The sequence below is a fragment of the Scomber scombrus genome, chromosome 3, assembly GCF_963691925.1.
Source record: "Scomber scombrus chromosome 3, fScoSco1.1, whole genome shotgun sequence".
NCBI lineage: Eukaryota > Metazoa > Chordata > Actinopteri > Scombriformes > Scombridae > Scomber > Scomber scombrus.
Window position 1 is genome coordinate 30,761,821 of NC_084972.1, and position 17,209 is coordinate 30,779,029.

The 17,209-nt window shown below is 38.8% G+C and overlaps 1 protein-coding gene and 1 long non-coding RNA gene across 2 annotated transcripts in view; both read left to right on the plus strand.

Annotated features, from left to right (window-relative positions):
- The window catches only part of LOC134004709 (uncharacterized), a 478,899-nt gene that overhangs the window by 399,659 nt on the left and 62,031 nt on the right, over positions 1-17,209 (plus strand). The gene's annotated exons all lie outside the window — the stretch shown is intronic.
- Positions 139-15,833, plus strand: LOC133978163 (protein-glutamine gamma-glutamyltransferase E-like). Its single transcript, XM_062416525.1, has 16 exons — positions 139-160; positions 3,823-3,993; positions 4,274-4,519; positions 4,595-4,713; positions 5,162-5,290; positions 6,375-6,552; positions 6,711-6,846; positions 9,361-9,470; positions 9,937-10,052; positions 10,180-10,306; positions 10,382-10,423; positions 10,634-10,698; positions 13,488-13,662; positions 13,805-13,968; positions 15,089-15,222; positions 15,686-15,833. The coding sequence occupies exons 1-16, from the start codon at positions 139-141 to the stop codon at positions 15,831-15,833; spliced, it is 2,082 nt and encodes a 693-aa protein (XP_062272509.1).

Below are 17,209 nucleotides of genomic sequence, written 5' to 3' on the forward strand. Positions count from 1 at the left end.
CACATGAAATGGGTTGGGCTTGGCAGGTGTATAAATTACATCAGCGCTGGTTCACTTGTCAGTGTGCTGCTGACTGTCTGCCAGGCTGCATTTACACATCTTCACATCTACTACTGTAAGAGAGAAAGTTCGGCAAAGATGACGACAGAATCCACATCTAGTGAGTACTTTCTAATGTTTTATCTTCTTTTTATCTTCCTCCTCCTTCTTCCTCCTTTACCTGTGTAAGTCTCTGTGATGCACCTGAAACTTTCTAGCATGCATTTATATGAAGAGTGTAAGAATGATGGACTTATTGTGGTGTTTTGGTGCATATGTTTTTAACAAATATACACTGTTGCACAGCTGAAATGTCATATATTGGGGATACATGCAACCCAATATGGACTTTATATTGTACATGAATAGAAACTAACAATAATATTAGATCACAGCCTCAGTGTCAAATCTGTTTTACAGAAATGTGTTTGAGTACTTCTCTAGAAACCTCTTACATTATTAGTGTACACTATGTGGTTAAGTGAAATATGGAGAAGCTTAAACAAAAGGTCAGGAAGTACAAGAAAGTGAGAGTAAGAGTGAAAATCAGTTCAACACAACTTTTCTACTGAAATGTTATCATCATTGCCGTTATTGCTTTACACACACACACACACACACAGAGAGAGAGAGAGAGAGAGAGAGAGAGAGAGAGAGAGAGAGAGAGAGAGAGAGAGAGAGAGAGAGAGAGAGAGAGAGAGAGAGCAACAGAGTGAGAGAGAGAGAGAGAGAGCAACAGAGTGAGAGCTTCTTCCAACCTTATCAGTTACTTTCAGTCAACATGTTATAAACACACAAATCTGCTGGTCAAATAATTCTAATAAGTAATAATACTACTTCTAATAAACTTTATTAATATATCACATCATACAAAAAGATTCAATACATCGTGCTTCCACAATTGCTGACCATAAAATATACAACGTACGCTATGCATTTTAAATAACTAAAATATTTTGCATACTTTAAATTCAACGTGCCGTTGTCGGGTGTCTTTTGTTAGATTACACAGAAACATGCACACACAAACCATAAAACAGTAGTTTAAGATAAAGAATATTCAATTTAAATACAAGATAATAAAAAAGCATACTTTGGCTGCTGAATGCAATATGAAAAGAATCTGTGTGTGTACGTGTGTGTGTGTCTGTGAGTGGGTGCGTCAGACACACCCCGTTCCAGATGACATCATATGTGTTACTGTGTGTAACGAAGGTAACAGAGCTGCTTCTCACATAGGGGTGATGAAACGCCTGTCTGCAGAATACAGGAATATCCTGATTTTTACTTGTACAGTAATACCGTTTCGTCACCTGAAACACATCCAACATCTGTCATGTTTTCAGTTTCTCCTGCCCGTCACGACTTTTTAACAATCTGAAAGTTGTACATTTCATGTGTGGGCAGATATTCGCTGCCTGTTGTCTGTCATTTGTCGCCTTTTGCATGATATGTGCTGTAAGAAGAAGTTAGGAATTTCAGGAAGTACACTCTTGTATTTTTGTTCTGCAGTTTATTCATTTATAAGATTGACACATTTTATGCACAACACAGTAAGTCGAATTCTTGACCTATCATATTATTTTAATTTGACAAAGTTCTTGCACACAGTAAAAGCTTTGTTGACAGGGTCACAGGATCAGAAACTCTTTAAACCAGTAGATCCATACACTGTAGACCATGTAATCACGTTTCAGTCCTCAGACCTTCTTCATGTAGGATGTGAATTTGGGATTATGTCTGGGATTCTTTGGTTTCTTAACCTGAGTATTTTTTGATGTTTGTCCTCACAAGAAAAAGGACACCACTGGTTGTTTGTTAAAGCCCAGCAAACAACCTTTACCTGACAGGAACAACGAAGCAGTTGTATAGTTATGGGTATGGGTATGAATGTGTATGTGGTCATGGGAATGAGTGAGGTGTGTTTTGGCTCATTTGTGTGTGTGTGTGTGTGTGTGTGTATTAGTGTTATTTGTATATATATAATTTTTTTATGCTCAAATTGGACTGTTCAAAGCGTGAGTATCATTGTATATTTGCAATGACAATAAAAATCTATTCTAAATCCCTCATAACATGCAAACTTCATTTACTGATGATGAAGCTTTAAGATGAGATAGTTTGGTTGATATATTTTGTGGTTTATTTGGGGAGATTTGCTGCATTGTAAAGTCTGATTTTAAGTCAACATTCATGGCACCAGTTAATCCTTTGAGTACCTTGATTTTTTTCTAATCTTTGTAACATCCATTAAGTTACTGAAATGAAAGCAACAATGGAAAAGGAATCCTACTGTGGAAAATTGCATTTTTTTCCTCAAGTTGTGACGGTATTGACGCAAGTCCTTTGAGGTGTTGCAGCATGCCATATAGAGTTGACGTCTTGCCCCGACCCTTCATCCACAGAGCTGAGGAGCTTTTTCCACACCGTCACGTTGAGTCTTGCCCCATTCATTCAAACATTTACTCACCACGCAATTCCGTATAAGTTTCACTTTATTTTGTTCTGCATAACCACCTGTCGCTCCACACCGCACCCTAGTTTAGTTTCTGCCACTTCTGCTACACAAAATAATTAATTTAAAACATGCTGACCTCACCTTATGTGCCTGTCTCAGCATGTCATTATGTCTCTCTGAGGCTGCTCAGACCATTAATCATTTTCTATTTGATATTTAAACAAGGCATTAAGTGATCTGTAACCTTGTGGAAACTCATTACGTAATAACATAATTTACTATGTATCTAATAAGAAAGGTATTAGAATCTTACAGATCTAAAAGCCAGATTAAAATAGGTCTAAACTGGTTTAAGACTTAACTTTTTTCTATATTCCAGTGTATTTAACCTTGATTCACATTGAAATATTGTCGTTAAAATGCTGAAACAGTGGTTTTACAGTATGTATGTAACCAATTAGAGGGACAAGACTTCCTTTGACTTGCAAATCACCAAATTAAGTAGTGCTTACAGCTTCAGAGAGAGCTAAGTACACCACAGAATAAACCTCAAGGAACTTTTTCAACCACACATCACTGAAGTTGAATGAGCTAATTACACATTAGGTAATTTGTTGTGTAGGATTTACAGGGCTTCTTTGTTTGCTTATGTTTCCTATGTTTGCGGTTGCATTTATGTGATGGATGTGTGGTCAGATTAGTGGATGTGTTTCTTCATACCAGGCTGAAAAGTAAAGTTTACCTGCCTTGTCAGGTTTGAAAGTGAATCATGCCCAACAGTAAGGTCATTGTGCAGTGACACACACTACGGTAAAGTTCAGATGTATATGAAGCAAGGTGTGACATAGGGTTGGGTATCGATACTCAATACCCTTTTGAGGTATCAACCGAATTAAGTCGATACCATGTTGTATCGAAACGTCTCCCGTCAAACGATACCTGCGACCGATCCTTTTTGCACCCAGAGTTACAAAATATGACTTATGTGACTTACTCACAACCAATCAACGCAGGCGATTTAATACAACGTGATTGGCCCACTGCCACCGCAGCTACGACCCGTCTGTGTTGGTGAATAATATTTAATAAATATTAATAATTTGAAGACTTTTTTACATTTTATACAATTTAATGCTTCTATTCACATGATGGGTATCGAATGAAGTACTCAGTTGGTATCGATATCACTTTAAAGGTACTTGGATTGGTACTTGGTCATTTTTAAATGGTACCCAGCCCTAGTGTGACGTTAAACCACAAAGTCAGTAACAATATAAAACAAATCGTGCCGTAATTTCATTTAACTTGTTTGTTATCTCTTTCAGTGTTTAACGGAGTCGACCTGCACTGTAAGACCAACAACACCGAACACCGCACCAATGAGATTTCAGTGGAGAGGCTGATCGTGAGGCGAGGCCAGCCCTTCATCTTGACCCTTAAACTGTCGCAATCTTTCAACCATGACCTCCACCCACTCACCATCACTGCAGAAACCGGTTAGTCTCTCATTTAATTAATTTCTTACTTTTTTTGATGGTTTCTGGACAACAATGGAGATCCATATACCCATTGATAATTAGGTTTTAAGGAGATAAGTGATGGATAAATTACTGGATTGAAATAAATTAGAGGGATACAAGTTTTGGTCTTTTCAGGAAAATATAACTTTGACAGGAAGGTTCAGTCAGTGACAAATGATGAATGGATGACTTTAGAGTACTGTTACAACTTTAAATGACTGAATGACTCTCTCTCTCTCTCTCTCTCTCTCTACAGGAGAACACCCTTCAGAGGAACGGGGCACTAAGTCATCCTTCGGTGTCCCAGACAATGCGCGGCGTTCATCATCAGCAAAGGCGGTGTGGAAGATGGAGATTCACAACAGCTCCATGGGCAACTTGACCCTGAACATCACCCCCCCGGCTGACACCCCAATAGGGGAGTACCGACTGACTGTGAAGCACAAAGATGATGAAGCGCTGCTGGCAACGCCCGCGGTGCTCTTCAACCCCTGGTGCCCCGGTAGGTCTATCTATCTATCTATCTATCTATCTATCTATCTATCTATCTATCTGTATTAATTTGCTCTCTCTGTAGATGACTGGGTGTTTCTGCCCGATGAGGCGGAGAGACAGGAGTATGTGATGAATGAACGAGGAATCATCTACAAAGGAAGTGGAAACTACCTAATTTCTATGAACTGGGACTATGGACAGGTACACACACACACACACAGACACATACATGTTTTATCAGTCGGTGGTGGCCGGTGTCCTGTTCTTCGCTGTAGTCTGCTGGTTTCATGATGAACATTGGGAGATCAGACGGTCACACCGAGCCTGACAGCATCCTGATACTCAACACAAGAGCCACAGACTCTCAGTCAGTATGCAGCCAGTCAATTAGCTACACAGCTGCGGCACATTAAACAGCAATGTAAACATACCTGCAAATGTCACTTCAGGTGTGTTTGTTAGTTAGTTTTTAATTACAATATAATAATAATAATTATTAATTTTGACAACTGAATTATGTAAATGAATGTCAACATATCCTCACTAACAATGTTGAATTATTGTGAATCCCTATAGGTGGGATCTTTACAATGTACACACAATTTTATATTGTAAATCCTGTGTAAGAAGTGTCTGTTTTTCTGTCCAGTTTGAGGACAACATGGTGGAGATTTGCCTTAAGATATTGGACAAGAACCACAAACACCTGAAGGACCCGGCTGACGATGTCTCTGCTCGCTGTAACCCCATCTACGTCGGCCGCGTGGTCAGCGCCATGGTAAGACAAGTTCTGTGTGTGTGTGTTTTAAAGATACTGCCACACTGACACATTTATGACCTTAGTTTGTTGATTGGTGTGTCCCAAATCCAGCAGTGATGTGATGCAGAGAAATACCCTCAATGTTTTCAACCACTAAATGATAAGTTCACCTTTTTTTAAAGTCGGTCTTAACCTCCAGAGACCCGAGCTTCTGTATGGTATGCATTTGTAATTTCCCCTAGATATTTGGGATTAATCAGTGTATAAAACTATTTATTTCCTTACATTAACAGCTTCCCTTTGCACCAATGATAATAAAGTCCCAATGTCTTCAAATGGGTACTCTCTTATTAGCAGTCGTAGCTTGTTGCTGTTGCTAAAATTAGTCACATTTGTGTAGCGTATCAAACTAAAGAAATGTAGTTTCAACCATAACATTTGATAAGGTTTTGTACCTGGTCCACTTTTGTCTGGGGATCGGCTGTTGATTGACTTGGCCGAGATGCCTGCCATCTCGATTTTACACTGAGTAATGCATTGTGCTTTAGCGACCACTAGGTGGCACAAAAAAGTGTGTACGAGCGAAGACAACAGGTAAAAGATAAGCAGAATGAAGTATAAGGTCCAGCAAACCCAAAATGTAATATCCCCATATGAGGACGCAGGTTTACAGGAGGTTAAATTAACACTAAAACATGTTTTGCTTGCTATAATCATTCCTGCTGTACATGCTAACCATTAAAGACCCCATCCTAATTCACTGACAGTGTAAATGATGAGGGACAAAATCCACAAGCCTCGTTGAGCATAAAATTATTTAAAATGTTTATCGGAAGATAAAAGGAGACTTCAGACATCTGAGTTACTAATATAATGCAGATATGTTTCACAATCTGTTTATAAGACTTAAATTGTTTTATAGATAATCGTTTGCTGACATTTTTCCATTTTATGAAGAAGAAGATAGCAGATGTCAATCATTTGGTTTTCAAAATATAAACAGGACTTTGGAACTACGGGAAAAAATCTGGGGAGTCAAAATCTGCTTAAACAAAGTTGGAAGTTTTAGTAAATCATGATCATTTCTGTTCTTCCCTTTTAGATTAACTCTCAAGATGACAATGGTATCGTGATGGGACGCTGGTCAAACCAGTTTTGGGGAGGGGTCCCACCCACTCACTGGAGCGGCAGCCACGACATCCTCCAAAAGTGGTTCAACAGCGGCTGCTACCCGGTCAAGTACGGACAGTGCTGGGTGTTCGCTGGCGTCATGTGCTCAGGTAACATCTGACTCTGAAGCACTATCTTATTGTCATTGACCCAAATATTAGCAGCTGTTCTGGGTTTTAATCGTTACCTAATTGAGCTACAACAGGTGAGGAACCAGTGCACACTGATCTAAACTTATCTGAATGATTCACATTTGTGTTTGGTTCAGTGATGCGTCTGCTGGGCATCCCCTGTCGCGTGATCACCAACTACCAGTCAGCCCATGACAGCAACAGAAATCTGACCATCGACGTCAACCACCCCGACTATGGGGTCAATGTGAGACCAGACAAGGACAGCATCTGGTGAGATTCAGATAAAGACACCATGCACACCTGATATCAGCATTTAACACTTAACATTTTCATATTTGCATGTTGTTGGTCTCCTCCAAGAGTCCCACCTTTAACCCTTACATACTGTTCATATTCAACACCCTTGCAGTATGATCTTGTTCAATGTTGACCTGGTCTAAGAATCCCCTCATAAAAAGTGTCTATACCAAGTTTTGAACCATAGCATCATTGGCCTATCTGACTGATCAATAAATGTGCACACAAACAAATAAAAGCACACACATAGACTACATATATATCAGCAGTGATAATAAGATAATTGCAGAACAGTTAATGTTGTTAATATAACAATATTGATTAGAGCTGTAAAGTTGTGCAAAGAATAGATTGTGTGAATTTTCTATGTTGAAGAATAATCAGGTCAGTGGTGTCAAGGCTTGTTCACAGCTTAATTCCTCTGTTTGGCACACAGCGTTGTAAATTCTCGTGGGTGTATAGTCTGCTGTTCCAGACAACAATGCCACTCCTTTTTTTAAAAGAGGTAATTAAATACATGTAATGGGCCTTAATGAACCTAATGTATTAATGTGCTGTCATGCAATGTACTAATTTATGAGGAAGAAAACAGTTTGCCAGCATTTGTAGGTCAGACAAGAGCAAAAGAAGTAGTAGTGTTACAGAAGTAATTATAACACAAAACAAAGAAATGAAGCATGTCAACATGTCAGTACTTAGTCACCGCAGCTTTATAAAGAAGTGTTTGATCTTCTAATAAAGATTATCATTATTTTCATGACAGTGTAGTGTTTAAGTGTGCCATGATTCTTTAAAGGCAGCGCAGAAGAACTTAATATTACAGACGCCGGTGTGGTCCGCGTTCACACCTGCAAACAAATCAAAATTGGTCCGATTGACGTTCCCTCATCTTCCCTCACCGAGACCACCTCTTTTTGGAGGTCTCGGTCAGCTTGATTTAGTGCGCACCTGAGTGCAATTGATGCTTTCACACCAACGAAAACGAACCGAACCAAGGCTGCGTTCAGACAGCAGGCAAATCTAATTCAAATCTGATTCCTTCTCAAATACGATTTTTAGGCCTGACTGTCCACACTGTTTTTAGCAAGTGTCCAAATCGGATTTGGATCTGTTCAGGCTGAGCCACATTAATGACCAACCTGACAACCTGGTTGTTGTGGCAACGTCGTCGGAGCGGAGGCATCATCTAGCGTGTATTGTGTGATGTCATATAATTGCGACAGCAACAACAAACCCTCGAGCTTCGCTTGAACGGAGCCATCTCCCCAAAGATTAAGAATTTGGTTTCATCCTCTGTCCAAGGACTGATGTTTTCGACATCCTCCATTGCCTCCATTGATATCAGCTAGCAACAACAACTCGAATAAGCGTGGGTCTGTTGTCGCATAGAGTGACGTAGCGTAGAGACATACAGCGACGTCACGGACAGTCAAATCCGATTTGAGTGTTTGGAGCTGTTCAGACTCAGACACATCTGTCCAAATGCGATTTGAAACTACCTCCCAAAGGTGGTTTCGATCTGGTTTGCAAAAATCGGATTTCATGTGATTTTTGACTGTTCAGACTTCATAAGAGCCATCTGGTTCCAATGTAGATTGGCTGAAAATCTGATTTTGGCTTGCAGTGTGGATGCAGCCTAAGAGCTTTTGGTCCGAATGGACTGTTTAGTGCGCACCAACTGCTGTCAGACCAATTTTGATTCATTTGCAGGTGTGAACGTGGACAACACCTCAGCCTTAGGGCGCCTTCACACCACTAAATTGATTATTTGGGCCGCACCAGGCAGTAAAATTGTTACGATGTAGCATACAGGCTGAGGTGTGGTCCGCGTTCACACCTGCAAACAAATCAAGATTTGTCCGATTGACGTTCCCTCATCTTCCAGTAGGTCGGCATTTGGTGCGATTGATGCTTTCACACCAACGAAAACGAACCGAAATAAGAGCTTTTGGTCCGAATGGACTGTTTAGTGCGCACCAACTGCTGTTGGTGTGAAAGCGCACTTAGTCTAACTTGTATTGTTTATGAACCTTTTACAGTATGTAGGTCAAACATCAGCTGAAAAGTGACACATTGCATCAAGATTGGAAATATTAGAGTTTATCATGACAATTTGTCTTATACAAAGAAGTTTTTGGTCTGAATTTTGAGTTTATGGTGTGCTTTATTCCAGTTTTGAATTTATAGAATCTTATTTTCTCTCATTCTTGTTTGTCACTTAATTTGTTTTACAAAATCAGCATTTTAAGATTTCAAATTCGACATTTTCTAAAATGCTACGTATTTATTCAGCTAATTTGCAACAGCACACACATTTTCAATATCGACTAACATCGTATTTCATTTGCTTTCCCATAACATCCATACACGTTATTTGAAGCATGATTACAGCTTAGATGGCTCTTATGGCAGATGGAGGGGCTCCAGACAGATTGAATGTTCTTGTCCTTTAGTTTCAGTCCACTAAAACGCTGTGTTGTGTTTCAGGAACTATCACGTGTGGGTGGAGGCGTGGATGAGGCGGCCAGATCTGACAGACGACGGCAAATATAACGGCTGGCAAGTTCTGGATCCAACTCCGCAGGAGATGAGCGATGGTACAGATTTTACTGTTTTTTTTACTCTGCTCTGATGACCTTGTTTCAGAGCTTAATTGTACATGCAAAGGGTTTTATTGCCAATGTTACCCAAAAATGATCATCTAAACCAGGATTTAGGAATAAATGTGTTTTTGCACTAAACATAACTCATCAGAACTTTCTTCTGACCCCGTTAAAGTCTTGTTTTTTTACAGAGATTATTTAAGATATGATATTTAAAATGTGCTCCCATTGAAATGTTAATAACCACCTCCTGACTACCAATTCATATTATGCAAGTTCTGAGTTTTCATTAATTGAAAATATCACTATTATTTGATGATTTTGTTATTCTTAGAGCCATATCAGTAGTGGTGCATGAATAAATGTTATAAAATGTTAAAAATGTGTTGTTAAGTTTGTTCTGTGGTTACAGAGTCTCATATTTCTTGTGTGTTGATTTTAATGATTTCTCCTCTCGTAGGTGTGTACTGTTGCGGTCCAGCTCCGGTGAAAGCCGTCCTGAACGGAGACACGGACCTCAAATACGACGTCCCATTTGTCTTCGCCGAGGTCAACGCAGACTGCATTGACTGGCTGGTCAGTCTTATAACCTCATCAGCAACACATTCAGAAACCTTTAGTGAAAAAAAATTACAAATAAGAGTTTTAAAAATGATAATCTGTTTTATGAAATGATGTTTATGTTGTCTCTGTTTCCTGTCAGGTCCGGCGTGATGGTTCCAAACAGAAAATCTTCTCTGATACAAAGAGAGTCGGTCAGAACATCTCCACCAAGTCTGTCGGCTCCAACAAGAGGATGAACATCACTGACTCCTACAAACACAGAGAGGGTGAGTTTACCAGGCGAACACGTCACAAATCAAACAATCAACAGCAGAAAACTGACTGAATTACTACCTTTACAGGAACGACGAAGGAGAGATCTGTGTTTAAAAGCGCTGTGACCAGTCTCATCACCAAGGAAACAGAGGAAAATGGAGGAGAAGAGGGGAACGGAGAGGAGAATGGAGGAACAGGGGGGACAGGGGAGAATGGAGGAACGGGGGGCACAGGGGAGAATGGAGGAACAGGGGGCACAGGGGAGAATGGAGGAACTGGAGAGGGAGGGGAGAATGGAGGCATGCAGGGGAACGGAGAGGTGGACGGGAATGGTGGAGACACGAACGGAGAATCCCCAGCTGGCAAACTTCCACCGCCAAAAGTGTCCATGCGGTTTGATGAGGTACGGCAGAGAAGCTTCAGTCTCTGAAGTTATTGAAAAGGATGGATCTTTTTTATTTTTAGCCTAAATTTATGTCTCATTGTGAAGGTTTTCTATTTGGATATTATAAAGCTGTTTGGTCGTAGTTAGTTAGTTAGTTAGTTAGTTAGTCGTTTTAAGAAGAAGCTCAGGGGCATCCTGGTGGACAGGAGTCACAACATTTCAGTTCCAGGTATGATATGATATGATTATGGATCACACTCAAAAGCTAAATCCAAGAGATAACATTGTTCAGTTCCAAGTACGATACAATACAATACGATAGGATACGACACGATGCGATACAGTTTATTTATGGATCACATGCACAAAAGCAAAATCCAAGGGATAACATTATTCAGTTCCGGAGATGATACGATACGTTACGATATGTTACGTTACCTTACGATACGTTGCGATACGATACGATATGTTGCGATGCAATATAGTTTATTTATCGATCACATGCACAAAAGCAAAATCCAACATTTAGTTCAGTGGATGATACGATACTTCACGATATGTTACGTTACGATATGCTACGTTACGATATGATATGTTACGATATTATATGTTGTGATACGATATGTTGCGATGCGATACAGTTTATTTATGGATCACATGCACAAAAGCAAAATCCAACATTTAGTTCCGTGGATGATACGATACTTCACGTTACGATATGCTACGTTACCTTACAATATGCTGTTGCGATATTATATGTTGCGATATTATATGTTGCAATACGATACAGTTTATTTATGGATCATATGCACAAAAGCAAAATCCAAGGGATAATATTATTCAGTTCCGTAGATGATACGATACGTTACGATACGTTACGATATGTTATGTTACGTTACGTTACGATACCTTACGGTACGTTGCGATACGATATGTTGCGATGCAATACAGTTTATTTATGGATCACATGCACAAAAGCAAAATCCAACATTTAGTTCCGTGGATGATACGATACTTCACGATATGTTACGTTATGTTACGATATGCTACGTTACGTTACAATATGATATGTTGCGATATGATATGTTGCGATACGATACAGTTTATTTATGGATCACATGCACAAAAGCTAAATCCAAGGGATAAATTGAAAAGGAGAAGATAAAAAATAACAACACCCACAGAAAAATAAGTGAATAAAATGTTATAACTAAAGTACAAATGTCATTGTAGATTTCGGTATAAATCTGTGTTCCTGTTCTGTCAATAAGTCCTAACCTGACTTCTATGAGCCCCTTTCGTTTTTAAAAACTAGGTGTGTAACAAAAAGCTGTTCCACAACATGGCACCAGTGTAAAGAAAACAAAAACATTTGGCCTCATTATTTACTCAAGGGATTTTACATGAACGCACACTAGCCCTGGTATTACACTTATGCTGAGTATGGATCATCGTTAAGTACTGAGGAGCACACCCTATAGTTAATTAATATTGTTCAGTATTTATCCTGCGTATCCTTTCCTTTCTAGCCATGTCTGTACAGTCTCCTATCTAAGAGAGTTTAAAAAAAAGAACCATAGAAAATGTATATGGAGACCTTGAAGCCTTAAAAGATAAAGTAATGTTTTGTGCTTTGTGTGTACAAGATAGAAAAGTCATCTTTCAGGACTTCTGCACATTTGTAACAGTTAACTGTCATCATAGATACTGTGGCAGGGCTTGTATGTGGGTGTAAAACACACCCAAACAAAGAATGCTATTTTGGGTGTGAATGCAGCACTCTGATGGCTGCAGGCAAAAGCAAATCCACTAGCTGGTGGTGTAGCATATCCTTGAGTGTTTGACTGCTTAAACATAACTTTTAATTCTGTATTTTGCACCAATCTCATCAAAAATAGAGACTTTTGATAACTCCATTTTCTCTTCCATCAAGACATCAACAAAAGCAAAAGTTCTGATAAATCAAACTGCCCCTGTAGCTGACCGAAATGGCATGTCTTAGTATGAGGTTTGGATATTATAAAACTGTTTAGTCGTAGTTATTTAGTTAGTAGTAATTTTAAAAAGAGGTTCAGGGGCATCCTGGGGGACAGGAGTCACAACATGAGTGTTTGATTCCTTCAATGTAACTTTTAATTCTGCATTTTGCACCAACCTTATCAAACACAAACACTCTGAATTTGTTTCTGTTTAATTCTGGTTTTGATAAATCAAACTGCCCCCGTAGTCAACCTAAATGGTATTCTGGACTGGTTTTTCCCCTTCCCCTCAAAAACAGTTGGTGCAACACCACTGGTTAGTTGTTTAAAACTAAACAAAATACCACTTTGGTAGCACTTTACTTTAAGTCTGTGTAAGCAGTATGCAATAATTTTAAAAATTGGCTTATAACACATTGTAATGTAGTTATTTGCATATTAAATGGCCATTTTTGAGTCTGTATTGGCTTCTAAACTAACTTTGATGTCCCAAATCCTGCTCGTAGACCCTTAACATCTGATTTTCATTGAGCTCATTAAACTTTACACTTTGAGCAGACGAATGAAAACATCCTTCTAGTGTCAAACTGCACAGTGAACCTCAAACATCCAGCTGAAGTAACAAAAGGAAAAGCATATTTTTGAGTAGAGGGAGACTTTGAAGTGTTACCCTCACTTTGTGCATCAGTGCTGTACTGCTATACTGAAGAAATATCACTCATAAGATGTGGTTTAAAGTAAATATTGTTTATAATACTGGATGATACTAGGATATGTCCATGTACAGTATGACTGATATCTCATTCTTCCCACTGTGTGGCGCTGCAGGTGTCCGCGCCAGTGAACGGTCAGGATGTGAATCTGAATCTGGTGCTGAACAGTAAGAGCAAAGTTTCCAGGTTGTTGTCCATCACCACCTCTGTCCAGGGCATGACGTACTACGGCTCACCAGTAGGGAGCATCCAGACTGACGTGAAGCTTGAGACACTGCTGCCTGGGAAAGGTAACTCTTGTTCTGGAGATGTTTTTCTGGACATAGAGCTTAATTGTCTTCTTCATTCAATTTTCAAAGGCAAGTTTTCTCTAAGCTTGGACAAATATACCCCAAATACCCTGAGATTTATGTGAAAAATGTTCTCTTTCAGATCTGATCATCCCCATCGTGGTCCCATTCCTAATCTACAATAAATACATGAAGGACTCTGACAGTATGAAGTTTTCCGTCATTGTGACAGACAAAGAGAGGCCAATCTACTCATACCTGGCTGAAGATGATGTTGTGCTGATGGACCCTCCCATCTCCATCAAAGTCAGTAGATATCTAATTAAACTTCAACCTCTGTCCTTCTGTTTCTAAAACTTTCCAGCTTTGTTCAACATCTGTCTTAACCCTCCTGTTATCCTTGGGTCAAATTTGTTTAAATATCAGAAATATGAATTTATTTCATTTAATTGCCTGAAAATCACAGGGATGGTTCCATACTGCATTCTTTACAGATATAATCATCACTGCTTTCACTGAATTGGGTGATCATTTGTACTTTATGCTTTATTATCAGCAACAGCAACTTTGAGCTAAATGCTAACCTAAGCATGCTGACACAAAGCGTGTTTAATGTCTGCCAGGATTATTATATTAGTTTTAGCGTATTAGAATGATAATATTTGGTAATTAGTACTAAACAGAGAAGTAGCTGCTCCTCATCTATGAACATGCAAAGAGTGGAGATACATTGGAGGTTTTTAGAGGGTGATGAGTGTTTATTAAGCAGTCCAAGACCCCCTAAAATCAGCTGTGTTTTACATTCTGGTTATCGGCTGTGTTTGAAATAAATTAGTGATGGAGGAAGAGTGTTGGACAAAATAAAGTTGGCTTTAGGTAACAGTGAAATCAATTAATAATGTTGAAAAAAGGTCAGCTGTTTTATCCTACTGATTGCAAGTGAGTAAAACATCTCAAATCTAGTTTCTAAAATTCCAGTTTCTGTTTTACTCATGTCCGTCATCATGTCATCATTAGTGACTTTTGTCCCATTGTGAGACTATTATGTAAGAACGATGTGTTCAGTCCTGTGTGTGCTAAACCTTTTAGCGGCTGTCAGCTCTGTACACACACGCACACACACACACGCACGCACACACACAAAGAAACACTCACCGGCCAAAAATTCCTGCAGAATTAGGAAACATTGTTTGTGGTGTAGTTTTTGTCCCATTAGGAACAAGAATTGGCGATGTATGTAGTTTGGTTTTGCTGTTTTCTGCAAGATAAAACATTTAACACCAACACTGCATTGCTTTTCCACTCTGTTTCTCTGTTTCTCTCTCTCATCTTGTCGTCTGTTGGGTTGTTTTAAGTGTTTGTTGTTTTGGCTGCCTGACTGAGCGTATTTCATTAAACAGTTAAAATGTGTGTGTGTGTGTCCCAGGTTGTCGGTCCGGTCAGATTGTACCAGGAGATGACTGTGGAGCTGCTGTTCCTGAACCCGGTCCAGGAGACGCTGAAGGACTGCGTTATGACTATCTCTGGAAGTGGCCTGTTGAGAAGGGAGATTCAGTACAGGTCAGTGTGCGTGTGTGTGTGTGTGTGTGTGTGTGTGTGTGTGTGTGTGTGTCTGTGTGTGTGTGTGTGTGTGTGTGTGTGTGACCAGACATGTAAGATAAGATAAGATATTCCTTTATAAGTCCCACGATGGGGGAAATTTACATTATTGCTGCAGCAAGTGGACAGTAAAATAGAAGAGCATTAATAAAAAGAATAAAGAACAATAAATAATAAGTAAGTACAAAAACAAACAATAGTAATAAAAGTATATTAAAGAATAGTAACATTATGTATGAAAGTAATGAATGGTTTGACAGGCAGCTCTGGTTGAAATATTGGGAGGTTTTGCGCTGCTTCGTTTAAAAGTAAACTGTCCAAAATCTGGGCAACATGTAAATGTAAAAGTTTTACCACCAAACTCAATCATTTGTGAGTTTTGCTCTTCCTGTTTCTTACAACAGTTTCTTTGTGTTATCCACAGGATCCCAAATCTGCCTCCAAATCACAGAGTACTGGTCAAGTTGCCCATTACTCCCTACAAAATCGGAGAGAGGACTTTTGTGGCCGACTTCGACTGCTCCGTTTTCAGAAATGCTAAAGGCAGCGCCAGCGTCTACGTCCAAATGTAAAGTCGAGGTTTGCAGAACAAAAGTCGAGCACTGTTACTCAGAAGCAAAAAATGTCACAAACGTCACATATTTCAGTTGGTTTTTTTTACACCAGTTTATGTATGAAATCATTTTTGCTATCGTAAACAAACCACTTTTCACAGGATATCATACATGTATCATCAATCATATATCATTTAGTCTTTAGTGTGCAATACAGTCGCTGCATTCAAGGAATTATTTGAGGGTTAACATCTTACTCTCTTCATTGTAACTTGAATTCTCCTGTTTTATTATATTCTAACTTATCTCATTTTATTTTATTTCCAATTTAATACATTTTTGATTGTATTTAAAGTGTTTTTATATTGTCTTGATGCCTATCTTGACACTTGTTTTTTATGTAAAATACTGCCTTGTTAAAATGTGCTGCACAAATAAATGAGCCTTCATAATACTACACATGCATATTGTTTTTTTTTTTTACATTCAGCAGCTATGAAAATCAGTCAAAGCGCCACATTTTGTTGCATTATGGTCCGTTTTCTGTAACTGTTGGGGTAGAAATAAGTCTGTGCTTCTTTTTGGATTTTTCCTTGTTTGGTGTTCAATATTTGGGCAAATTGGAGCTCTAGAAAGAAACCATTGAGCTGTAAAAGACACAAGTTGGACTATTGACAACAGCAGTGAAAGATATGAGATCAAAACCAAGTATGCATTATCATGAGCTATATTTAAAGGAGCACTCCACTGAAACTCTAAAAATGTGGTTCTGGAGGGTTTGCGCCTCGCTCCTTTGCAGAGGACAACAGCTGTAGTCAGCTTTCATTCACAGTTACAATGGATGTAAATGGAAATCCAGAGCTGGAGTTGAAGTGCCTCCCTGTGGCTAAGAAAAGTCAACCAAATGCTGCACAAGCTGGCCTGTATCTTGTATCCTGTATCTCAAGTTGTATTTGCACTGTTTTATGTTTTTATTGAATCTGTAAGATGCACAAATAAAATGTTTAAAACAAATTTCAAAAAATGAATGAAAGTGAAAAAATGTGTAATGTTATTTGATTAAAACAACCTGACACAAAACTTTCCCCTTTAAATCCTGGATTACTGTTGGAGACAAGGTGTGCTTGATTTAATGGAAACACAGATGAAAAGGCACTTCATTGTAATATGAAAACTAATCATACAAAAGAACAAGCTTTTCAAACACAGAGGCAAATCAAAGTGCTGCACATGAGGCAAAAAGGTGCATTTAAAAACAAACAAATAGGGAAAATAGATATGCAGGAAATACAGTTTTAGTTAAGTAATAAGTTGCACTAAATGTAATAAAACAGGGGTTTTCAAAGCCTGAGACTATTGGATCATCATTATGCTATTTTATCCCATATATACTC